Source organism: Lepisma saccharinum, chromosome 7 (assembly GCF_977018435.1).
Source record: "Lepisma saccharinum chromosome 7, izLepSacc3.1, whole genome shotgun sequence".
NCBI lineage: Eukaryota > Metazoa > Arthropoda > Insecta > Zygentoma > Lepismatidae > Lepisma > Lepisma saccharinum.
In genome coordinates this window covers 39,006,962-39,034,113 of record NC_139235.1, presented here as the reverse complement: position 1 = coordinate 39,034,113, position 27,152 = coordinate 39,006,962, and the positions used below count along the sequence as shown (strand labels likewise).

The following is a 27,152-nucleotide window of genomic DNA, read 5'->3' as shown; positions in this document are numbered from 1 at the left end:
TGAATGGGCATAGCCTGTACTCAATATGGCCTAAACGTAACTTATTAATAAAATCTTGTCTGCACCCATGTTTTTATTTAGAATTGGCTCCAACTTTCAGTAATCGTCCAGGAACGTTTCCTCATTTGAATCTTGCCACTAGTTTTACCTTTCTGACTTTCTACACCACTAGAAACAATCGCAAACCTTAGGTGTGCCATATTTGGTTCACGTACCTTACATACATGGTGTGTGTGTGTTTTTACAGCATTTCAGCACATGCTGTGCTGCTCCGGATATAATATCTAGATCCGCCTATGGATTGCCCTCTCCCACTCTCAAAAACATCCTGGGTACGAGCCTGCACGCTCTATATCTTTACAATTCAGCAGCAATTATTTTTTAAAAAAATAATAACAAATGCAGTATTATTCACAGACTCGTATTTTTCTCACATGTTTACAAAATATCCGTTCTGAAAGAAAGGAAAGAATAAACTCCACATTTTAAGAAAAAGTAATGCTGACATGGCAAATCTAAGCACAGATTTACAATATGCTCTATTTGTAACTAGAATTCCGTCAGAATAGCGCATAACATAATCAATCATTTCTCTGTTAGTTCACACCTTCTTCCTCGTTCAATCTCCAGACGAAAACAACATTGATTGCATCGATCCCCAGTTACGCTTGCGTGATTCGTATTTTGTTCAAGAGATGTCGCGACGGTCTCTGTTGAGTAGCATTGCGCAGGTTGGCAGAGTACATTCACTTCACGCAGTGATAAATCAGAGCGATATCCAGAGTTTTATCTGCCATTATTGCAACGTGAAAGCACCATGTTTTCTAGAATCCAACTGTTAGATAATTTGTTATATCTGTAGTATTCAATAGCATATTTATGAAGGAATAATTAATCTACAACTTGTTCTTTTAGTAACTTAATTTTCCCTCCTTAAAACACCATCCAACTGTTTTTAAAATACCAAACTGAAAGGAGGAAATTAACATACAGTGTTGTCTACAACTGATACTTCATTGCACAATAGACTCCCCCCGCCGCCCCGAAAACTACAATTAAACAATTATCAAGTATTTAAATGGAAAAGTAAGGTATTGTCTTGAATGCTAATAATTTGCTTCATTGTGAAATGTGAGTAAAGATTAAAATGTAAAAATGTTCATTTTTAGAAAATGTATTGCTTTTGTTCATATTTTATAAATGACAAAAGCCTACCGATCACACACAACGACAAATGTGTCAATTGACATTGCCTCCAGTAAAATAGTGTGTATGAACAGCTAACAATGCACTTTTTGGTGCATCAAAATACACCGAGAAATGCATAAACGGGCACTTTTGTCAGCTAGTGTTCCCTGTGATGCATTAAAATGCATCAGTGTGTCAAATGATGCATCAAAGTAGAATGAACCGTGATTTGTCGCACTTCGGCTTCTGTGTTTATTGAAGATTACGTCACAACATTCATACAACAACCTAGGGTAGATGGAATTAATACCGAAGTTCCCATCCAGTGGCGTACCCATCAATTTCATAAGGAGTGTTGTGTTTTCATCAATCTGATGTGTTTTTTTTTTTTTGTTTTCAGGAAATTCGGCTCATAAAGCTGGATTTTGAAATCTCCGTTACCTCCACCTTGAACGTGCCACTGTGATCAACACCTACATTGTTGGTAAGTAGCCATAAATAAATATTTTACTCATAAATATGGCCGATAGTTCGTATAAAGACTGTCTTTTGTTCGGCGACACGACCACCACAATAATAATAAAAAATAGCGTTTGGAAAGTTACTTAGTTAATTTCAGTTAATTTGAAAATGTAATTCACTTACCGTTACAGTTACCTTAAAAGTAATTAAGCTACTTTTACAATTACTTTATTCTAGATAAGATACAACTCGTAGCGGCCTCTTCTTTTCCCCTGATTCAATAATGATAAATTAATGTTAAATAAACCTCGTATATTTTTAAATATACAGCATATGGAAGTAATAAACTTTAAAAGCAAACCCCTATAGTTTTAAATGAAATGTAGTATTTTATTTCTTATTTTGTTCAGCATACTGTTGAACCAAGACGGTGTAGCTTATCCTGTATGATGGTTGGAGATTACTTAATGTAATGCAATAGTCATGGGCGTATATATAGTTCACGTAAAGGGGGGTCAACTTTTGATATGATTAGGATTGCTTTATTTCATAAGTGGAAATCCAGGGTACTGCTGACCGGAAGCTTGTTGGGGAGCGAGAGGGAGGAGTGCTGGAGGCGGCAAAGTTGTGTGTGTGTGTAGTCACGAAGTCACGTTACTTAGTATTGATATTTTTCTGTTCATCCTGTGTCTAACAACTTGGGAATGTTACGATGTTTACCTGGTTTTCTTGCACTGCCTTTTTAAAAGCAGATTTCTTTAACAAGACTCGAGGGATGAAAATTAAAATTGATTTGACAGTCCCAATACAGTTTCTTATCGCAGAAATTCAGAAATTATAAGGAAATTCCAGACATTTGGTCTGTAGTCCCATCTGGTGTGTGGAATTACAATTTCCTTCCCATCCGTATCCCATCCTATACGTCTCGAATTTAGGAGAATAAAATAAGTCCGAAGAAATGTTTATGACCAAGCTGATGGAACAGGTAATCTGGTAAGTTTACTGAACCAAAAAGCGGGGTTGGGCCCGTTGAACCCATTGAACCCCACCCTTAAATACGCCCATGGCAATAGTTCTAAAATGCACTTGGAGCATATGCTATGCCATATTTTCTGTTTTTGTTGTTATTTATAGGCGCCTTTCTGATATTTTTGGCTTATCCTGAGGAAGGGTGATGATTAGATTAAATTGATGAAGAGACACTCACAAAGATCATACATGCACAGGCCAGAACTCGAACCCGTAAACTTCGATGGCGAGAAAGAAAGGCGACCATATAAATATGCAGTGGCGATTTTGGCGACGAAGGTATAAAATTGTTCTCAAAATTTTGGCAGAAATCACGAACGCTCGCTCTATTAGCTAAACATTTTTGTTCAAGAAACTGTACACAGATAAAATGTTTGTTTGGTGTAAACAAAAAATCGTTTCTCGTAACCAAATACTTGCGACAAAGAAATGCTTGTCAAGAAACAAATTCTTTTAGTAATCGTGCACATTAGCTCAGAGTTACCAAATAATTTAGTCAAATTAACAAATTTAGTAAGGCTACATTTTCTTGTTTGGGGTTTGCAAAGAGATTAATCAAAGATGATTTGTTTCAATCAAACAGATATATGTTTTTCTGTGTAAGAACCTGTCTGAAAAAAAATATTCCATCCGAAAGTAACAAAGTTACTGTGTAAAAGTAACTTTGAATTTCGTTACTTAAAAAGCACCTCGTGATCCACCAAGCTTTCTGAAACCTCGGAAAATATGCGAACTACAGCTTCCCCGTAACTTTAACTAGCGACATTAGCGCCACTACTCCCGCGCCAGGGTCTCAAATGTCGTGGTGGATCTTATACAATTAGCGTTACCAGAGTTGGAGAGTTAACGCGTTATTAAAACTACAGGATTGATTGATTGATTTGGTGTTTTAAGCCCACTGTATGCACAGTAAGGCGAATCGGGACTATACCTACAGTTTAAGCTGGGATTCGAACCACTATGTGCCTTCATCGGGCATCGAACCCTGGACCCCTTGATTACAAAGGCGACGACGCTACAATCGTGCAGGCCCTACTACACAAGTAATTGTGTACTTCATTACTTTGCATTACTTTTCTCGTGTTGGTGTTACCTTCATAAATTCAGAGCTAAAGGATTTAATTGCTATGACAAGACATTCATCTTTGTTAATTTTGATCGTCTCGGAATTCCTCACGGTACCAAAATGAGCGACTTGTGTACATTTACTTATTGAGCTTACGACAGTCCGCACACGTCCGTTGTTTGGCCCTGAAACCTCGAAATCATCGTCTAGAGTGGTAGAAATGCACAAGACGTACTATTAGATATACCGTAACGTCTTGTGCAATACGTATAATTTCCTACGTATTGCGAAGGTGACGAGTCGACACTGTGGCAAGTCTGGTCTTGCCTGAGTTAAAAGGATGTTTTCTTCTTTTAGTCTTGGCTCGGTCTGGATCTCGCCTCGAGTTGCAGATTCCTCTCTCGTTCTCGTTTTTCTTTCTTAAAATTCTCGTCCCGTTCTCATCTGAACTTTCAAACCTTTCAGGCGTCCATTTTTACTCGCATTTTCCAAGATTTATTCCCGATTAAGAGGCTCTGTCCGCCAAGGTACAAAGTGCATACTTGAAGTATGGTCTTGAAGGAAGTGACGTCACCTATACAGTTCGATAGCGTCAAGTTCACGAGGTATCGAGAGCACAGGGCAGAGCACGCCAAGTTGCAGGTTTGGTCACGTGACAAGTGTACTTGTTGTTCATTTGTTTGAAATCGCGGAGGTAGAAAAGCAGCAAGTTGTTTGTTGTAGTTCTTCTAATGTGTGTAAATGTATGTATAAGAACATTTGCAAATGCTATGTGTTATCTGTGGTGAAAAACAAGTGTTTAAAACGTGGAAAACCAACGTGTCCTCAGTTTTATATACTGATCGTATTTGGCGCTGCAGTCGAAGTGCAGTTCGAAAGATCTTCACTTCCAGTCCACGACTTCAAGACCGCACTGCGAGACCATTCTTGAAGTCTTCCACCTTTCGGACACGGCCAGAACTTCCCAGCTTAAGACTATGGGAATTCCAAGGAAAACAGTGACATTTCAGAAACCATTTGGATATTTCAGTGAAATATCTTCCCTACTTAAGACGTCCAACTAATCGCCTCGGGGGAGGATGAATTGTCATTGGAAATAATTGACATTTCGTACAACTGCGTAACTGCTAACCTAACCTATCCTACATGCAAAAGATCTACAATATACTCAAAATTGAAGAAACTTCCCGTAAAGCACTGTAGTTTTTCTACAAATGGATACATAGTATGCATGTAGTATTTCAGAACAACGTGCAGTAACGATAAGAACCTCTCAACAACCGGTCCTCACCTCTCCCTCTTTCCTCCCGAGGCAGTGGTCCCTGATTTGGGAACATTCCACTTCACACGTTCGAAGTGAAAATATCGGTTCCTGAATTGAGAACATTTCACGTCACATATTGCATGGGAAAATATCGGTTCCTGATTTCGGAAAATTCATTCCACGTCACACATTGCACGGGAAAATATCTGTTCCTGAATTGGGAAATTTCGTCATAGTTCCTGAATTGGGACGTCCTGAGTTAGGACATCACATTTGAGATAAGTAACAGAGCAGGACGATTTTGTTTTAGGATCAGTTTTCAAGTCCCGAAGGAAATCTAAAAAAATTGCGACACGGACAAATGCGATTAAGACAATACTGGGGACAATTGCGATGACTTCTTGGAAAATGCCCTTTTAAAAGTTGTAGCTAGGACAATTGCGACCAGTTTGACTGACCTTGGATGGAGGCAAACTGGAATTCCCACACAACTTATACCAGTGGCGTATGTTGAGTCCAAGATCCCGGCTATCTCACTGTGACACGCGGTCCTAGAGAGAAGAGGCTGGCGTAAATCCCCGGTATCTAAGTGGTTAACTTTCTCGTTGACATCTCAACAGCAGCCAGGTTGCCAACTTCGGAGAATTCAGGTTGCCAACTTCAGAATCGTCAATATTTTCTTATTGAAATGAGTAAATTTATTCACAGTTTCTATTCGATTTTTTTTCTGTATTTTACTCTCTAGGCTTCGGGCTTCGCAGATAGTCTACCTAGCCTAGAATATACGCTCCTGACTTATACGTCATTCACGAAACATTGCAATCTCAACTGAAATTTAGAATAGCCTATTCATGTTCGATATGGAATTGTATATGCAAGTTTACGATCTACTTCCATCAAACTTGCATGAATTCTAGAACTAATATAACTTTATTAGTTATACAAATATATCAATCAGGACAGACAAACACAAACATACATGTCTTATCGGGATTCAAACCTTGGACCCTTGGCTTCATAGCGCGCTGTCTTGTTTGTTTGAATTGTTGCTTTAAATCCACTTTATGCACATATTGGCTAATCGGGACTGGGCCTACAGTTTTAAGTGGGATCCGAACCACTGTGCAATGTGCCTCCACCGGGTATCGAACACGGGACCCCTTGATTACAAGGCGACGACGTTACCACTACGCCATCGGGAGGTAACCACTGCGCCACAGAGGTCGACAGGTGCAATAAAGAATGGTGCAGTACCGCAATTCCTTCTTATCACCGCCCCCCTAAAGATACTTAGAAGTTTCGCATGCTCAGTGCAATCTCTTGCACTTTTGGCTTATTTTACTTCGCTTTTCTGCCACTTTTTGTTCAAGATGAGAATGAGTGGTATGATGAAACTAATGAAGGATAACTCAGTCATGCATAGGAAGTGATTCGAACCCGGTACCCCTGGCGTGGTAGGGCGCTGCTCTAACCATTCCTCCACGGAGGTCGGCATTGCAATTGTATAAGGACATTTAATTGTTTATACTATAGTATTACACAGAGTTGGGAAGTAACGTTATGCAAGTCATCCGTTACTTTCCGGAACTTGCATTAGTAACACGTTACAAAATTTACACGAGTAATTATTTTGTTATTTTGCGTACCTTAATCAATTCGAAAGTAAACACGCCTGATCACATAAAGAAGAGGGGAGAATGGGAATGTGAAAGGCAGCCCGAGAAATAGTGCAAGGGGAAAGTCTGTGAGGGAAGTGAAAGATTGGAATAGAGGTATATAGAGACTGGAGACCAAAGGAACCAGACACATAACTTTATTTGATTGCTAAACTATACTTATTATGTCTAATTTTCTTATATCTAACTTTCTTACTTTCTTATGTCTGATCAACTACTAAGAGTATCTGTATATTAACATAAAGAGGGTACAATATTAATACATGACTGTAAGGAAAGAGAAAGTATGTGTAATGTAAAATTTATGTAGTGCGTACAACGTACAGCTCGCACAAGGAAAATACAAATAAATAAATAAAACTGTAGGATTAGTTTGCCAGGAAGAAGCTTGCTTTGTTGGGTTGTTCTAAACTTGCGGATGTAAAGTTACACTGGAATTTGATTGATTGATTTGGTGTTTTAAGTCCACTTTATGCACAGTAAGGCTAATCAGAACTGGACGTACAGTTTAAAGTGGGATCCGAACCACCGGGTATCGAACCTGGGACCCCTTGATTACAAGGCGACGACGATACCACTGCGCCATCTGGGAGGCCCAAAGTTACACTGGGAAAGCAAACACTACATATGATACATACGTAAACAGTTGAATGTACTTATTGTATGACAGAGTAACGGGAACGCATTACTTTTAATGAATTGAGTAACTTACCAAACTGTTGTACAACATAATATGTTCTTTGAACCCGAGCCCCTTGGCGTCGTAGCACGCTGCTCTAACCACTCCACCACGGAGATCGGCTTGCCACCATTGTATAAGGACATTTAATTGTTTATACAAGTATTACACAGAATTGGGAAGTAACGTTACGCAACACACCCGTTACTTTAGGTAGTGTAACTTTACACACACACATAAAGCAACATAACAAAATATGTTTCGTCTTGGTAAATGAATATAGTTCTGAATTAATCGAGGTAACTAAAGTAACACACAGTAACGAAGTAACGTTACTTTTGTAAATTCGATAACGTGTTACTAACGCAAGAAGTAACGTCTTGCTTTCGTTACGTTGCCCCGCCACTCTCCTCGGGAGTCAAGTACGGTGGGTATTGATTGTCCCTTTTTATTTGCCGACACCGTTCAATTGATCAATTCCCTCACGACCATAGGCCACGCTGGGTGGAGATGTTTGCAGAGGAGACTCATCTTTGTTTGTTTGTTCCGGACGCATCAAAACCAGTCTGAGAAACGAATCGGGCAGAACGTCAAAAGGGGACAAAACCCCCACCAGACCCTCCGCCATGATTGCAGAACGAGTTTCGGCCCTTATTCACGAAGACGAAAACAAATCCGTGCCCTTCTCCCTTCGATAAAATACCCTTCTAGACTCCTACCACCGTCTCACCCATTATTCATCGTTTTTGTTGCCAAACACGCCTGTAATGTATCCATTCGCGGATGCCTTTTGTTCAGCTCGCTCGTGATTGGCAGCCCTGACGTTGATTGACACCGTTGCCATGGCGACCGCTGAAGGGATTTACGAGCGGCCAATCAGGTTCGAGTATACTAACAAATAGCTTGCGTGATAATGTTGATTAGAGGGGCAGTGACACTGGGTGTCTTGATAGAGCCTGACACGTATACGTGCATGAGACTCCTCCCCCTACGCTCGGGAAGAAAGCGTGCCCCGAGAGAGTGGTAGCATAGTGGTTGCGAGGCGAGCAGTGTGCTGGTTGGTTTCGGCGTCAGCTGGGTTCGTAGCGGCCTGGCCGTGTGAGTGCGCGTCTACCGCAAGCTAAAAAAAAAAAAAGTTGTTTTTGTGTAGTTAAGGTGGACGAAAGCAATCGCCGAAGCTGGCCTATGTCGAGGAAAGGGTAGGCCACTCGGTTTCCCGGTGGCCCAGCATGGCACTCGGTTTGGGCGGACTGGGGGGGCTCGGGGCCATGGGTGCCCTGGGTTCCATGGGCTCGTTGGGCGCCGGGGCCACGCCGCCCATCATGCCGAGCCCGATGTTCGCGTTGCCGACGCTGAACTTCACCGTATCTCAAGTTGCGGCGGTGTGCGAAACCTTGGAGGAAAGTGGGGACATCGAAAGGCTAGCGAGGTTCCTGTGGTCCTTACCCGTGGCGCATCCGAACATAGGAGAACTGAACAAGAACGAAGCCGTTTTGCGAGCAAGGGCCATCGTAGCCTTCCACAGCGGCAACTTCAGAGAACTTTACCATATCTTGGAGCACCACAAGTTCACGAAAGAGTCCCACGCCAAGCTGCAAGCGATGTGGCTGGAGGCCCACTACCAGGAAGCCGAGAAGCTTCGTGGACGGCCGCTGGGCCCCGTGGACAAGTACAGGGTCCGCAAGAAGTTCCCGCTGCCCAGGACCATATGGGACGGCGAACAGAAGACGCACTGCTTCAAGGAACGAACGAGGAGTCTCCTGAGGGAATGGTACCTTCAGGACCCCTACCCGAACCCCACGAAGAAGAAGGAACTGGCGCAGGCGACCGGACTCACCCCGACGCAAGTGGGGAACTGGTTCAAGAACCGGCGACAGCGAGATCGAGCCGCGGCTGCTAAAAACAGGTACGTTTAGCTTTAGAAATTAGTAGGAGAAACGCTAAAGTTGAGCGAAAATATCCGTGCGATCTTTACCTGTACATTTATTATTTTCTTTCGGAACTTATGTTTAGCAAACACCAGACGGTGCCCATTTTTAAGGGAATTCTGTAAAATACTAACAAGCCTAAAATATATCTAAACAACACGTCCAAAATTTTTCTTCAGCCGGAAACGGCAAGAAAACTTTATCAAAACTAGGTTGTTAATTCCAAGTTATTGTCGGCTTCGATTTGTGATTTCTAAGTCGAACTTTACATTACCGGAATTTGATGTAAATCTACGACTACTCCCCATCTATGATGCACTAGTTAAAACAACTCTTTCCCCTGAAAAAAAAGAGCGTTATGTATGAATTAAAATTAAATTGGGAAAGATTTATCGTATTTTCTTGCACCTACAGTTGTACATGTGTAAAATAAAGATTTAATATTGTTTTGATCTTACAGTAATTATATTTTCCGGTAAACACCACAAGAACATACAAAAAACCAAATAGTATAGCTATAACTATCACAGAAGATGGTAATTATCGTCTGCTATGTTCTGTTCAGTTACGTTCTAGATTATTACATTTCACAACTGTAACGTAAAGCCGAAATAACATCAAATTAAAATGAAACATTATTTATCTTTTACTGTGAATGTAGGACTATATCTCAAAAGAACATTGTTTTTGTTACTATTTTCAATATGTACGGTAATATAGTTTATTTACGGTGTAGTTGTTCATTAGTCGTTTATTTTGGCACAATTTCCAGTTATTTTGCGCTACAAACTACAAGAGATCTCGCTGTAAATTTTATACAGAACAATTTACTTTTTCTGTATTATTTGAAAGCATTTAATTTGAACCTCAGAAACTCTACCAGAATATCCAACATTCTACTCAGAGATGGCACAGCTTTGAATATTGTAAAGCGATATCCATTTTTGCCGTTAAATAGCACATGTCGTTTCTATTTTGAAGCGTATACGCGCATTTTGTACTCCGTGTAAATTCGTGTTAAATTCTTGAAAGTCAGAAAAGATAGCAATTTTTTTAAAAAATACGTGCACATTCCCTTGAAAATATATTACATTCCTATGCCCTTAATTTAAGAGTAATTTATCGTCACTGAATATACTTTATTTTTTAATTCTTCACATACAAAGAACGGAAGTTGAGTTACATTGTAGCCACTATTGTCAAAAGAGCGGTTATAGTTTAGTTTCTGCACCCCCGGAGCTATTAGACAAAGCCTAGGAATGTATATATTTCCTCGTGAAAAATATTTTCGTTCTACAATTTCCTTTTTTTGAACTCTACGCTGCATTGCATAGTGCTAACGAAATTTGAAATTACTTATTGGATCGTTCTGTTCTTACTTTTCTAGATCATTAAATACCTAGATAGTTCGTTCATGTGCATTTTAAGCAATTTTAGCAATCCTCTCACTTGATCTCGTATTATTGCGTAAACAATGTGAACTCTTTCCCGAGCTATCAACGATATTATAGTATTATGGAAGATTTATTTTAGTGTACTTCTAAAACAAGATTTCGTTAATAAATTTGCATTACGATATTAAATTTTTCCATATAAATAAGTACAAGAGCTAATGAATTAATTCTAGACACAAATTTGATATTTAGGGTTAATTTATCGCCTAGAAATAGATTTTCAGATTGTTAACTTGAAGGGCTTTCTTCATTACGCCTATGTTCACGTTTAATTCATGTAGGAAATGCACTATAAAAATATTTAATTTGTGAACAATCAATGCATAACCGAGATGAAGTATTTTAGATTATTGCCATTTACATAAACGTTTAACTTAACATAAGTTCACAGATAAACCTTTATCAAGAAGATCTCGTTTATTCCAATACCCGGGTTCGGTTCCTGATTGGTCCATTTACGTGGTGAGAATCGAACGTAAAATATCCGATTTCCCATTTCCTGTATAGTTCAAGTTAAAGACATTGTTTTCCTCATATTAGTGACGTTATACGTCTTCTTACTGTTTTTATACACCGTGTAAATACGAAAATGCGTTCACACGATAACATTACCTTGAGTTGTAAAGGAATTAGTATCGTACATTTCGCATTCGAATACAAACTAAAAAAAATATAGTTAATTCAAGATAAAACTTTCAATTCTATTAGTATTCCGGCAGAAGGTGCATAAAAGTTAATAACAATTATAATAACTACACATTTCAATATATTAATTAAATAAAGAACTACACGGGATTTTCACTTGCTTGGTGGATCAAATAGAAGTCTCTCTCGAAAAATATAATAATAAAGAGGTTTTATTACTTCAACAATTCGTTTTTATATCAACTGTCTGTCTGGCCAAGCTTACAAAAATGTCTATCGAAGCGGATGAAGGAAGTAAGAATATGTCATTGTTACGGATAGATGGCGGCAGGCTGTTCTCCTACAATAACTCATCTTCAGATTTATCTAATTTTCGCGTATATATAAAAGTATTTGAATAATTATGTTTATCATTACATCATCCTTAAAACCTGTAGAGTTCCTTAATACTATAAAAAGAAGTTATTTCGATTTTGGATATTCACCTTTAAATCCAGACAGTATTAACATGTTGTGGTACATAAAAGAAACTACGGTAGTTCAATATGTGTACTCTATGAATACCTCCTTGTGCCAACCTTGGTTTCACACCATTAGATTCGTAGAGTTCAAGACTATAGGTCATACATGCAACCAATTACTTCACAGAACAGTTGCTATTGGCAAATTAAATACTGCTGTAAACCATAGACACTCAATGTGGCAATAGCTTTGTTTCCTCGTCTCGTATCTTTGCGGATCTTCCATGCAACATTTCGAAATAATAATCACGGAAGTATTTTTACTTAATAGAAAAAAAGCATTTCCCTTTCTTAGACGGCATAGAATTTTAATACTAGTAATTATTCATCGTAATGATTTCACCGGCCTCTACGTGCCGCCTCGGAGACTGAGCGTGTTTCAACCGAAGATTCTCTGTTTGAGTCCCGACCTGATCATGGATGTACGTTTGTGAGTGTCCATTCATCAATTAATTTCATCTCAGTATCATTCATCTCCGACGTCGAGGCTACCCTATTTGTGCATAAAAGTTTTTGTTTTTTTAAACGCATATATGTTCACCGATCAACATGTCTAGCGGTTCGGTCGACGTGTTGCGTAATCTTGTGGTCTTGGGATTTACTCCCGGTCGGCGTATTTTAGTTCACCATCAATCCTCATAGCAGGGATTAATCTAGACAGAAAAACAAGATGAAGGGATAAAATAAACCTGAAAAATAAAACAACTATACTCCGTGGTGGGACAGTTCGTTGAGGGACAAGGTCCGAAATGCGGCGTTTAAATTGGTTGACGCGAGGTCGGCGCATCGAGTCCCATCCCGCCGCTGTTTTCTGACTTTCTACAGCGGAGTCCGTAACTTCCTGATTGTCCTCACAATGCTGAGGCAATCACGAAGTTACGGTAGTTACGGTAGTCTGTAGAAATAACGGTCTAAAACCGTCATTTTCCACTGTAAATAATGACTATGACCGTTTTTAAATTATTAGCGGCCATTACGTAGTTACCGTAATTAATATAATTTTGACGATTCTGTTCTAAAATATGTTTATGATACACCCAGCTGTACTTCGTAATTTCTTCATGCAAGATAACACATTCAAATTTAAATTAAAACGGCTACATCCCACTTTCTGTTAAATTTTTAACGGTACGGCATTCTAAAATGTTGCCATAACTTTTAACATTGTACGCGAGAATCCAAACTAATATAATAAAATACCTGTAAACATTACCTCACACAACTTTCTATAATACTGTACTTAGTCAACACACTTATATTAATAACAAAACAACTATAATAGTAATAATTACATAACTGTTAGCAGATAGCTTATGTGTTTATTACATGATACTTATTTAGAGTAAAACCATTACATTTATATGATTTAAGTGAAAATACAATTAATTTGAAACTGAGATGAAATTATATTTTATCGTAACAGAGTCCGGGAAGTTGCGAAAGAAACAATGCATGGGCGCTTGGAAGTAACTTCATTACTAACTTTGAACGTATTGCGTTTCTTTGTCATACGTGGCGGAATGGTTATCACAGCGCGCTACGACTCCAGGGTCCCGGATTCGACGGCCTGGGCGTTCATTGTGAGTGGCCCTTCATCAATTTAATCACATCATCACTCATCCTCATCTTTGCGATTAGCCAAAAGTGGCAGAAAAGCGAAATAAAAAAAGACGATCAAACCAAACATCAATCTTTTGTGTACTATCTCTTCTTTTTTTCTCTGGTTTCTGAAACCAAAGTTACACTTTTAACTGTGTTGGTTGAAGTGCATCAGCCTTGATTTGATGCATCTCAAGTTCTAAGTCTTTATTTGTAAGATTACGTTCTCGCGAATAAGGTAACCATTCTTGAATTTAACAGGGTAATGTAAACTATGTAACGTAAGAAAAGCAATCATTACTTCAAAAAGTAACCTTTTCCCTACGCAGTTATTAACATCTATAGATGTAACGACACAATAACGAAATTTCCGAGAAAAGCAACGCTTTCGTGCCTAACGTTATTTCCAATCTGATTAGAGTGTTGACTGAGTAGAGTTGAACAATGCTGTGATATGATCATTGTTGTTGTCTCTGGCATTATACAAAATTATAGATATGCGATCAATTATTCCGCCTGTCTGAAATTTTCCCAGCATCGTAAAGCGGTAACTAGTGGAAGAGAATGCTATCTGTTGTTTCACTTACGGTTGTGCTATATAGTGGCAATCATTTCCAAAATCTATCTTTGTATTTTAGTTTTGTAAAAACTCACTCTGACATAAATTCAGAAATATCAGATTTGTTTGTAATTTCTCCTTTTAAACTGAGGGGTACCTTTCGCAATTACCGGTAGTATACACGGAGCGAGAAAAATGCATCAAATTTAATTTATACACTTTGCATGCATTGACTTATACAATCTTACGTGAAATTGCTTGTTTCTTCATTTGTCGTACATCAAATCTTCTGATCAAATGCATTTTGAAGGCATCAACAGAGAAATGAAGCGTTGCGATTAATGAAAATTTAATGCATTTTTCTTGCATTTATGCATTTCGTGCACCTTTAGTTCATATGACTGGTTTACTTTCCATACATTTTTATGTTATTCGGATTACTACAATGTTATTGTTCTTAATTTGTTGCTAAAATGTTTTAAAATGATCTCTCAATCAGCAAGTTGATAATGCCTATTTTTTTCAAATAAGGAAGCATTATTCTAAACCTCAGGATGAACTAATTGCAACTTAATAATTTAAAATAGCTTACTATAGTTTGGATATAAATAAATTTATAGAATATTTCGTCGTGTACGTAATTCCAATATATAAAATTTACAGGAGAGGGGAAACAATATACAAGTATTCTTAGCTATGTCTGACTTAAAGATAATCAGATAATTATAGATAGGTATACATTACTGTTAAGGATTAGAAGTGGTGTCGATATGATCCAAAATAGATGCTCTTCAGAGGAGTTTATTTAAACAAAACTGAAAACCCCAATTTTGAAATTACGTTCCTCTGGCACTCATACCACGATTTCGTACATTTTAACACGTAATATTTCTTTTTAAAAAATCACATGCATTTTAGAGGATATGCGACATCTGATGCATCTAGATGTTTGGTTGTGGCTACGACTTTTGTGCATTATTAGCCTTAATGAATACATTTGCTTTTCTGTGCGTAACGCTCTAACGCGTTAATTTTTAACGTTATGTTATTTTAATCCATAAAGAAATGGACAATTTCGTTAGAACATCTGATATCTTACAAATGTCAAACGATGCGTTTATTTCTCTTATAAGCATCGTGACTGGTAATGGTGAACATACACAACTGTATGTTTAGACGGTTTACCATAAGTAAAAAAGTTCTCTGTTAAAATTTCTTACTTAATTGTATCGTTTGATAAAGCAATTTTACGAAAAATGCATTGTGACGTTACTTTTTTTTTAGTAACTTTCAAACTCGTGCTATTAGTAAATATTTGTAACAGAAGAAAGCTATATCTGAATACACACATGGAAACTAGTAACCGAATAATTATTTTACGACACGCTAAAAAATAATTGATCGCCAGTACCGATTAGCTTTAGTAAATATAATCAAATCAAGGAAATTTGTTTAGAATTACCAAATAATTTATTCAAAATTATCAAATTAAAGAAGGATTAAAATGTATTTTTGTTCAACCCTTTTTCTTTACCGAATACAAACGAATCCGTTTCTTCTGGGTACCAAATACATTCCACAGCAATATTTTCGAAATGTATTTTAAATAAATATATAATTTTTATTGAATTTTTTTTAATAACAGCATCACGTTTAACTTAGAATTGTGCACAAGAATATGTGTCAAATGATACACAAAATCCTGATATTCCTTGTTATACTGTGTACAATTAGGTACATTGAAATAAGTTTGCTGGCCCATGATAAAAATAAACTGATAGTATATAACGATTAACATGTTGCCAAAATTTTTAGGACTCGACTCCAGAATGCGTAGTTTCGGAGGGTGGGCTATCAACCCTTAGATTATGCAGGGCTATAGCATTACTTATAGTATTTTTCATATTTCCAATTATTCGGACCTCTCTGAGTCCGCTGGTGCAGTGGTAGCGTCATCGACTTGTAATCAAGGGGTCCCGGGTTCGATACCCAGTGGAGGCACATAGTGGTTCGGATCCCACTTTAAACTGTAGGTCCAGTCCCGATTAGCCTTACTGTGCATAAAGTGTACTTAAAACACCAAATCAATAAATCAATCAATATTACCAATTAACACATTATACTGTTAATTAAACTGAACTCCAACAGTCTCCTGACGAGCAGGGCCTGCCAGACCATTTTTTCATTGGGTGACGCATGGTCAGCTCATCGAGTCCCATCGTCGCTGTTTCCTTGCTTTCTAGACCGGTGTCCTGTACTTCTTTTCAAGCAACTGCCCAATTGTTCTCAAGATGCTGAGGCCAACACTGACATGTGGGGGAGGGGATACCGCTGGAAGTCGAACCAGGGACCGTTCGCACCGAAGGTGAAAGCGCTACGCGCAACGCGGGAGCCCTATACTATTAATTACTTTATTGACTTGGTGTATTTTACTTCGCTCCTCTACCACTTTTTGGCTAATCGCGAAGACGAAGAGAGTGATGGCATGATGAAGGGACATTCACAAAGAACAGCATGTGCAGGCTGGGATTCGAACCCGGAGACTTCGAAAGTCACGATGTTCTTTCACACAGAACGTAAAACATGTCAATTTACACAATTATGTTGACCATATTAACGCGTCAAAATTCCAGAATTTGCAGTTAATAATTACACGTTTAACTATGCCAATGGATGCACCAAAATTACATCAAACATTGATTTCATGCATTTTGAGTTCTACGTGGTAATTAAGGAGTTTCAGGTTCGAATCTAGTATTTTGAAAACCACAGCACAAAATCGATTAATCTCTGTGGACTGTTCAACATTTGCTGCGTTGTGCGTTAATGAATAGTCATATGTAGGCACTATTTGCATTTTCCTTACTTTATGTCACTTTCCTGATGATGAATGATGATTAGAGATCAAATTGATGAATGAACACACGCGAAGAAACACCTGTCTAGGTCGGGACTCGAACCCTGAACCTTCATGAGTGAGTCATGAGTCGGCCAACGCGGAAGCACTACATGCGTAAACACTGGTTCAAAGTATGCGCATTTAGTCTAACAGTGAATTTTTTTTATGTGGTCTGAGTATTAATAACTGCATTTGTGTAAATTATTCGAATATACATGGTGATTCGTAAGTTCGTGCAACATTTTGAAAATCCATGGCAGATGGTAATTCTTATGTCGATAGAACGACAAATTCTCCATGTTTTTATATGAAACTGCACGAACCATAGTTACCATGGTAACTGCTACGAGGTAATAGTAGCAGTAGTACCAAATAAACGTGAGTAGCCGTTTTTGTGGGTTGGAGTACGACAACGATTTCGAGCAGAATTTCAGAAAGAGTCATCCATGTACAACAGTATCAAGAAGTGGTGTGAAAAATTCCGAGATGATGGCTGTCCGTGATATTCCACTAAATGCTCATAGATCGTATGTGACGTGTATACAAAAAACTGAAAAGTTTATCAATTTATAGGTATCAGAATTGACACCGTCGGTTGTACACTCACCTCAGTTAGCATTCCGGCAGTTTGTTTCTTTATGCAGCATATTTGCAGAAGATGCAATTCAATTTACAGGTGTACAGCCTATACGCTGTATAAAACACAATTTATAACTACACACAGAGAACTAAATGCATCATACCGATTGATGCACTAAAGTGTCGAGATGCATTATAATGTATCATTTGATGAGTTTTGATGCACCTTCCTGCATCTTTTTCAATGATGCAGTTAAACGTTTCGTCTGAGCTACGGATTTTATTTAGCTCAGATGAAACGTCTAAGTGGATCATCGAGAAAGATGCAGGAAGGTGCACCAAAATGCATCAAAAGATGCATTATATTGCATCTCGACTGAAATAAATCCTCACTTGCATCACATAATGCACTTTGGTGTTTCTTTTACGACATACAAAAATGCACTAAAATGCATCAAATGTTAATCTGATTCTTCGCAGATGCCATAAAACACACTTTAGTGCATCAATCGACGCGATTTGGTGCGTCAAACGGTATGATGTATTTAATTTTCTGTGTGTACCTTCTGTACCCCTTATCTGTAGGAAATTCTCAAAATGTTTCACGTACTTTTGAATCACTTGCATTAATCGTCTGTGAAAATATTGTAAAATAATATCAGGAAAGGAATATCTGTGTCTTTACATGCACGTTGACTGTTCGACTCCCGGTTATCACACTTCCGTGTTTCATCTATACGTCCTCATCGTCGCGATTAACCTAAAAAGATGTAGGAAAGCAACGTCAGATAAATCACAATACAACCAGAAATGAAAAATGCTGGAATTGCGCTGACATGAGAACTGAGTGTCAGCCATCATAGCATTGCTCTCATGCAACAATGGTTCCTTTGTTGGCGGCTGCTCCCCCTTCTCGCTCAGAAATACGTGCCCTGAGAAAACTAGGGTTGGCAATGTGCGATTCCAACAATGCAAGAAATCGCCATGACGACAATAATGCCCCAGGAACCGAAGATTGCGTGTTTGCTCCTGGAGCTTGATGGCGAATTGAATGTCCTATACTCGCGCTTTTATCTTTCCAACGGGACAGCAGGCGAGCCTATTACTTGTCCATAACAGGAGAAATTGATTGCCTTTGCATGTTCCGGTAGGCGTTGAGGAATTGCAAACGGCCGCGATGTATAAGAAACACGCGTGCGAATTTTTTTTCGGAGCCCCCGCACACGAAAAACACATTTTTATGCATTTTAAATCCATGATTTGATACAACCATGCGTGTTTTTTTAGTAGCCAATAGACGTTGGCCAATTTTTCGGGCCCAAAGCACACGCATAACTCGAAATGCATCAATTCAAGTCTGATTCACTTGTGGTGCATAGAGATTGTGTTTGATCTCCATGTATGCATTTTTAGTGCATCAAATAGTTCATCATTAGCAGCTTATTCACTAATTTGTGCCGATTAACACATTTTTTGTTCTGTCCCCCGACGACACCCTCTCTCAGTTGTCAATTTCTAATTTTTTGTGCAATTAAAAACGCCGGGCACGTGGCGGAGTGGTTAGCACGTCGCGCTACAACGTCAGGGGTCACGGGTTCGAATTCCGGCCTGGGCATCGATGTTTGTGAGTGTCCATTCATCAATTTCATCATGTTATCACTCATCCCCATGTTCGTAAGTTAGCCAGAATTGGCACAAAAGAGCGAAGTAAAATAAAGCAAATCAATCAGTCACATTAGAAACGTTCGTAAGCAAGTATTCGTTAAGTATAATAGGTATGTATCAGTGAAGTTACAGCTAAATAGTATCGAGAAGTTGTTTAGAGAGACGAGTTGCGTTATTTTTTCTTTTTTTTCTTTTTGCATGAAAGAAACATGTAAATTTCTCATACAATTCAATCGATAAAAAATTCAAATGATGTCCCACCCTGTACACGGAGCATATGCATAAGCCTATGCTCACAGTCACGAAGTAATTAGTTTCTAAGAAAAGAAAACCCACCCCAATAATGTTGTGATAACGTTGTAACCTTGTAATCAAGGGATTCCGGGTTCGATACCTGGTGAAGCCACATAGTTGTTCGGATCCCACTTTAAACTGTATGTCCAGTCCCGATTAGCCTGTTTTTGCAGGAACTGGACCAATCACAGGAAAGCCCATCATTCTAGGTGCCGATATACGAATTGCCACTAAAATAGAGTAAGCGAAAAATTTACCACTGAAGTCAAAATACAGATTGATACAAAGAAAATAAATACCTTAATGCCACTTAATGATATTTTGATTTTTATACTTTTTTTAAGAAATTCGGAAACTAGTTTGTTTAACCTTACCTAAACCATGAAGTTTCTGTCCTTACCAGATCCTTGAGTTGCTTTTCACCATTATCAAAAAGTATAATCGCTTCCTTTTGTGAACTTGTGATTGTGTACTAAAGTCAGTGCAAGAAGTTGCTACCGCATTTATGTAGTGCAAACATGCACCACCTTAGGGTTTTTTCTCGAAATGTACAGTTTTATGTGATTAAACCACGTAAACATTCTTGATTGGCAAAATAGTGCTGTCAAGCGAAGACACATTTCTTTTCAACGCGCAGTTACAAAACATTTGAAATAAAATGGACATGGAAGTTAGAAACATTAATAATATAGGTTTTTGTCTTTTAATGGTTTAAACAATAAAGTACGAATGTTAGTATTAATGTAGATATCTCGATTTCCTTCAACTTTCGAGAAAATTCCCAACTTCCAACACATGTACGAAAATGTGTCTTGTCACTATATCGTCCATTGCTAAAAATCCGGTTTCCTTCTAGCAAATTCATGGACTACTTCTGAATTTAGAACCGTGACGCAAGTAAAGTAAAACAACGATCTGTATTTTTTTAAACGTAACACTGCAATAATAACAGAATTATCGAGAAAGTAAGTCCTGTCACCTTACTCTTCACTTGGAAACCTGGCTGATACAATACCAGAGTAGGGAAGTAACATAACACAAGTAACGCTTTACCACAATAAATTCACAACTGGAGCTAAAACATGCTTTGTTGTGTTATTTTAAACTTATTTTAAGTTACGAAGATCAGATGAGAACAGTTACTTCTGGATGCAAACTAAGAGTAAATGTAACACTTATTCAACTCTATGCAGAAGCTACGCGTAAAATATTTGCGAATAAATTGCTTCATTTCTGTGTTGCAATTTAATGATTAATGCCGTTCCCATTTCTACCGTCCTCTGTGGCGCAATTCATATTTTCAGGTGGAAAGTGCGTACTGAAAGACAGGAAAGCGCAGTAATAAGCGATTAAAAATTTCACTCGAAATGCATCAAAAGGTTCATGCATTTTCGGTGGATCAGTTAAGGCCGTTAAACTTGTAACATTGTTTATTTCTAATTGATCGTATCTGATCTCAATTAATGCATTGTAATGCATCACACTGAACAGCACCCGATCAAAGCACCTTTTGATGCATTCCTGTGTGTGTTTTGATGTATAAAAAGTGCATCATTATCAGTTTAACTTGAGTCAATGTATTTGTGTCAGTTGACACATGACTATTCATATCGGACGTATGTAGTAATCCAACGCCTAGCTGTCTGTTGGTTATTTTTACGTTATCTTTTCATGTTTTAGTAGCATTTCAACAGTTTATTCGCACGGACAAACCTGTTGTGTTATTTTTAGTACTATTTTATTATCTTCATTTCTCTATTACTAACTTACTTAGTTCACGTTTATCTGTAGACCAATATTTAGGGATGGGTATGGATGAGAGTGACAATCAAGTAAAAACGAAAACAAGATTCGATTTCTGTGTTTTAGGCGCCAATTGGCGATTAATGCATAATACTTAGATAACTTAGTCGTCAAAATACGATTGTGTGAAACAAAGTCAGATGCCAAAAATAATATACACGGAAAACTTACATTTCCATTTTCGCATTAAAAAATGCCTGGTTAGATGAACGAGGGGAGAGGGAGCGAAGTGCAAGGAACCCCCCCCTAATCTCAAGTGTCCACGGAAACAAAGGTAAATTTCCATCCCTGGCAAGGGTAATTTTTATCCCCTTCCCCCACCCCATAGCAGTACTCTATTAATATGTAATGCTGTAACACAAATATTTCTATCAGATATTTAAAAGTAAAGTAGTTGATGATGCAAGTATGGTTTCAAATGGCGTAATTCGGGCTTTAATATTTAGGTAAATAAATATATGTCTGAATGTTGAACTCGCAACCTACAAGCAAATTTTTATTCTTTTTTATATGCAAATACATATTTCTTCATACTTGTTCGTAAGTGCACAAGACACAGATTTTACCTAAACGTTTTCAAGTAAATTTTATAATTCAGTATTGGAAAAATTCTCAAGACTTGTCAGAAGGGAATCGAATTATTACAATTTTAATGTCTCGGTACTTACAAACAAAAGATGAGAATGTAAATTGAATTAATTCCAAAAATAAAATATTGTTTCGGCTAAATCTCAGAGCGAAAAAGAAAATGTATATTAATTTAGTTACATTGTGACAGGAAAATACATCGAAAAGTTTATTTTTGTTACATTTAGAAGGAACAAAAGTTTAAAATGTATGCACTGATTATGTGTGGTCAGTATATTTGTTTAAAATTCAGTCAGAGAGTTACAATAGCCATTAGATTACTAATACTCATTGTAATAATATCTGGATCATTTGAACATAATTGTTATTCGATATAAATAAGATAACGAGGACACGTTATTAATTTTAATCTCACAAACCAGACAAAAATACACGTGAACTCAGACTGAGACACAAAATATGTTTTCTTAAACCTGTTCTTAGCACTGTAGAAGAAGTCATAATGCCTTGCTCAATTTTCTTTTATTTATTAAATTTGTATTATTTGTGGGTGAATGATATGAAATTATGTAAGAAACTGAGATCTTAATTGCCGAGACTCGGATGTTTCACGTTTCCATTGTTGAAAAAGATGATTGACATTTTGACGTTTCTGGTGCTTTCTAACTTCAAATTTCTTGGATTTCCTGAAGAAAGTTAGACATTCTCCTGCCTCATATTACGTATACACGGCTTCTCTTGGATTCAAATCTGACGCAAGCGTTTAATAAATACACCTATTGAATGAAGTCAATTAATATTTTGCACAGAAATTTTTAATTTACAATTTGAATTCCAGACCAATCAAGTAATACATTTAAATAATAACGGTTGTTCTGTATACAATTTAGCGTAGCATAAACTGAAAAGCACTAAAACCGTATTTAAAATATGCATTTTGCAAGTTCTATTCAGACATAGGGTCGAAGGAACTAAAATAAACTATTAAAATAGGAATTATAGCTTTCCTGGCGACGTGATTCGAACAAGTGTTCTCGGGTTACCAGCCGATTTAACATGGCTGGTAAACGGAGAACACTTGTTCGAGAAACTATGTCATTTAATTTAAAACCTGAATTTCTAATAGTACTAATAACAGAAAGATTGTTACATTTCAAGTTTAGAAGTTTGTAATTCTTACAGTATACTTCACGTATTTCCTTGCATCATTCATCCTGATGGTTGACCTAAAACTGATTTGAAATTTAGTGCCACCTAAGATGTACTTGACTTGAAGCTATATAATACGCCTTTATACTGTGTGATACATCGCTCAGATAGTGTTAATAACCTCGAATTACTTCAGAGTAATGTGGAAAGAATTTTGCAGTTGTCGTCTTAGTATCTTTGACCTACCATCCAAATCTAATACTCTTAAGAAACTGGTTCGACTAGATGCGGTGGCACAATATCACGTTTTATCAGGGAAATGTTATCTTTGGTTTTAGAAATACTTTTCTGAATTCTTGCTCCAAGGGAAGAAAATTGGCTCCCGAACAGGAATTCCCAGAAAGAGAGGGTGGGTGCTCACAGTCCGTGAATCAGCAACCACATTCTTTCCACTTACTGTGAAGTTCCATACTCTGTAAAATGGTAATTTGATCGTTATCTTGTAAGTCATCCTGCCTGAGACAAACTAGGTCACGTTGGCGTCCCCATTTGCATCTATTTATACTATCGTAGCTATCATTGCAAATCGTCTGGTGTTGCTTCTAGCATAACTTTCAACCAGCCACAGGTGTTGCGTTCGAAAACCATGCAACATCTAGTCATCGAGAGTTGTTCACATTTCTCTCTTACGCTGTGCAGATCAACCATCATTTTTTGACCGTGAAAGACAGGTTGTTGGTATCTGTGCGACTTCAATCAATTTCTTTTGTAATTCTTGCGGAGAATGGAGGTATTGTTACTGACGCTTATCTGTTAATAACTCCAGTACGCATGTGCAACCCCCATGAAATTGGCATCGTTCATTTCAAGTTACAAGAAAGCAGAAAGCTTGTTATTTTTATTGTTAATAGCAGAAATAAATTAATTCAGTTAGTATTCGAATAGATATAACCATAGTAAAAACTGCATTCAATCGAAAAAAAAAAAAGAGTGTGAAATACAGGAAATAGGTTATATTATCATATTCTACCATTTAATCCAAGTCACAAAATTCCTATCTTCCCAAAATTATAGATTTATGTCATAGGTCACGCAACATAAAGTTCATATGTAAAATTTATTAATTTACCCTTAACGTTTGAAGCCTATTCTCGAAGGACGTGTGTAAATGTTAATAACTATGAATCTCAAACTGACTGAAACATTAGAAAAAAATGGAAAACATTATGCTGGATATTAGCTCGTACGGTGGCATCGAGTAGCGAAACCTCTCAATTTATGTAATAATAATAATAATAATAATACAGTTAAAATATAAATTGGTTTATTATTATTATTATTGTCCTCCTCCGTGGCCGTGCGGTCTAAGGCGCTGTGTTTGGGCTCCGACTGCGGGACGGCATGGGTTCGAGTCCGCCTGGGTTCAGTCTCTGGGTTCTCGATATATAGACTACCTAGGTAGGACCGGCGGCAACCCACCATCGTGAGGAAATTGGGGAGCTATGAGTGAGTAGCGTAACCCGGTCTCGGAAATCTTCTATAACGGCTCTGGGTTCGACGTGCTGACCCCACGTCACCCCATTACCGGTTGAAGATCTCCACACCTCTAGGTAGGATTGTGGTAGGGAGAGAGGCCAAGGCTCTTTAAGGGCTGTCGAGCCACAGGTTAATATTTATTATTATTAGCTTTTAATAGTTATTATTGAATAATAACAAATATAACATGGCATTATTGGTGTTATTGTATCAAGGAATCAAGTTTATTGTATGGCCTGTCAGCCTCTACAAAAATTTCCGGCCAAGCCCATGCTCTAATACACGATGCCTCGTTATTTTTGTGACTAAAATCTAAAATAAACTCCAGCAACTATAGTCATCAATTTCTGCTTGTAAAGAGTATCTATTCTGAAAAATGCAAATAACAGAAATGAAGTATTTTCCACAGTCCATGCTGCACAATTGGACCCTATATAAGGCACGAAATATGGGTAAAAACGAACATTTCTTCAAATCTTGGAATTATCTGGGTATTCGTGCGGTCATAAAGCATAGAGAGCATTCGTGTGTTCTCTTTTCTTAACGATACGCTATCCCCTAGTTTTGTTTACTTGTTAGCTCTATTGACAAGGAAGGGGACGGGATTGCTTCAATGGTGTTTAATGTACAGAGCACTTTACAAGCATTTATGTATCTATAGAGAGAAGCTTATTGTAGATGCTATAAGCGGTTTTCGGGGTCGTGCGAATCTAACATGTCTTGCTTCTATGCCTTGTTTTCTCACGAGATTAAAAAAAAAATCGTACGTTGCGTAATATTCTTGTTAGTACAAAGTTAGTATACGGCACTCAGGGTGCGAAATCCTGGAGGAGACAGGGAGAGGAGGGAGACACCCCCACCAACAATCTTGGCCTCAAAAATCCCCCGCATCAATAATTTCCGGCGGGGAGGTTTTTTTTTATAACAAACAAAATATAAGCAATTACTTTTTACTTCTAATATACTTTACTAAGAATAATTCGAAAACACACACAAAGTAGTGTGGTTGTGAGTGTTCAATGCTTTCTCTCTCTCAAGAGATCATTAACATATAAAAGTAAAACAAGAATGCAAGACAATAATAACTATGAAATCTAATTCATTTATATTAACGTAAAGCAAAAACTTATAAATAATAAAACCACTTAAACTATTTCATAATTTATTGACATCTTTTGCCATTTGTAAAGAATTAGTGAGCTGCTTTATAAATATCTGATACATGAAAAAGTAACAAATTAATTTCTGTATGTGTATTTAATAATAATATTAATAATGTATTTTTAATTATTTAGTAATTTATTTTTACATTTAATAACATTATAAATATGTATATCTTATATGTGGGGGGTGAGTTTGTAGATTAAGATCTTTCTCACCCCCCCACCAGTCTTCAATGATTTCACACCCCGGCACTGTTTAGTAATGTAAGCAGGATACTGTTTTTAAAATTCGAGACGAGAACGAGACTTGTAATCAAGGGCTCCCGAGTTCGATCCCGGTTGACCTATCTGAGCGTGAAGTAAATTAAGAACAAACTCTGTCAAAAAACCTTCTTCAGAACGAGAACGAGACGAGCCTTTGGAGAATCTATGTCAATATTTCATATTGTACACACATAACTCGGAATTAATCAAATCAAGGTTGGGATGTACTTTTGGTGCATCAATTGACGCAGTAAAATGGGTAATTTTGGTTTATTTGGAATGATCGTGTTAATTGATGAATTTTTAGTGCATCACGGAACAGCAACCGATAAAAGCACTCTGATTGATTGATTGATTGATTTAGTTTATTTTACTTCGCGTTTTGTGCCTCTTGGCTAATTTTCGAAGATTGGGATGAGTGATGAAATTGATGAATGGACATTCACAAACAACCAAGCTCGAGCGGGATTCGAACCCGGGACACTTGGCGTCGCAGCCCGATGTGCTAACCACTCGGCCACAGGATCCGGCTAAAAGCACTCTGATGCATTTCTTTATGTATTTTGATACATCGCTGTTCATACATTTTGATGTGTTACTATAGCCAAAATATTGGTGTTAATTGACACATTTTAGGTTCTGTGCGCACTATTTATTTATTACAATTAGCATGAAAAACACTACACTAAAATTATTCATCTAGCCAAGTCACTATTGACCAGTATAATAAGTGGTAGCATTAGTAATTTTCAGACCGCGTTGAAGAAAAATATTAAAAATACTCCTTCCCCACGCACTACAAAACTTGACTGAGGGCCTTTTTTTCGGTCAATTCAGGTAAAATTACAAAAATACCACTCATTCCTGGTATCTTTGAATTCAAATTCTAAACTGATAAACACGAAAATGGATAGTTCACTTCTGTGAAGTTTGCCTCCATGCCAATTTAAGGCTAAAAAGCAACTTTAAAAATGTAAATGATTCTGTATCTATCATTCTTTGTTTCATAGTTGTATTTATAATATTGTCCCTCAGTTTGCAAGTAGTCTGACAAGTAAATTTCATTACCCTAGTAGTCACGCAACAAAAATATTAGAAGATATAATATATTATGTGAAAGCAATGCGATGAAAATGTAACGT

General features: G+C 37.5%; 1 protein-coding gene across 1 annotated transcript in view; it reads left to right on the top strand.

The window, feature by feature from the left end:
• The first annotated feature begins 8,495 nt into the window (after positions 1–8,495).
• LOC145990200 (homeobox protein SIX6-like) overlaps positions 8,496–27,152 on the top strand; it is a 150,086-nt gene continuing 131,429 nt past the window's right edge. The window contains exon 1 of the mRNA XM_083125863.1: positions 8,496–9,270. Coding sequence (XP_082981989.1) covers positions 8,594–9,270 — 677 coding nt within the window. The 5' untranslated portion in view covers positions 8,496–8,593. The remainder of the gene's footprint in view (positions 9,271–27,152) is intronic.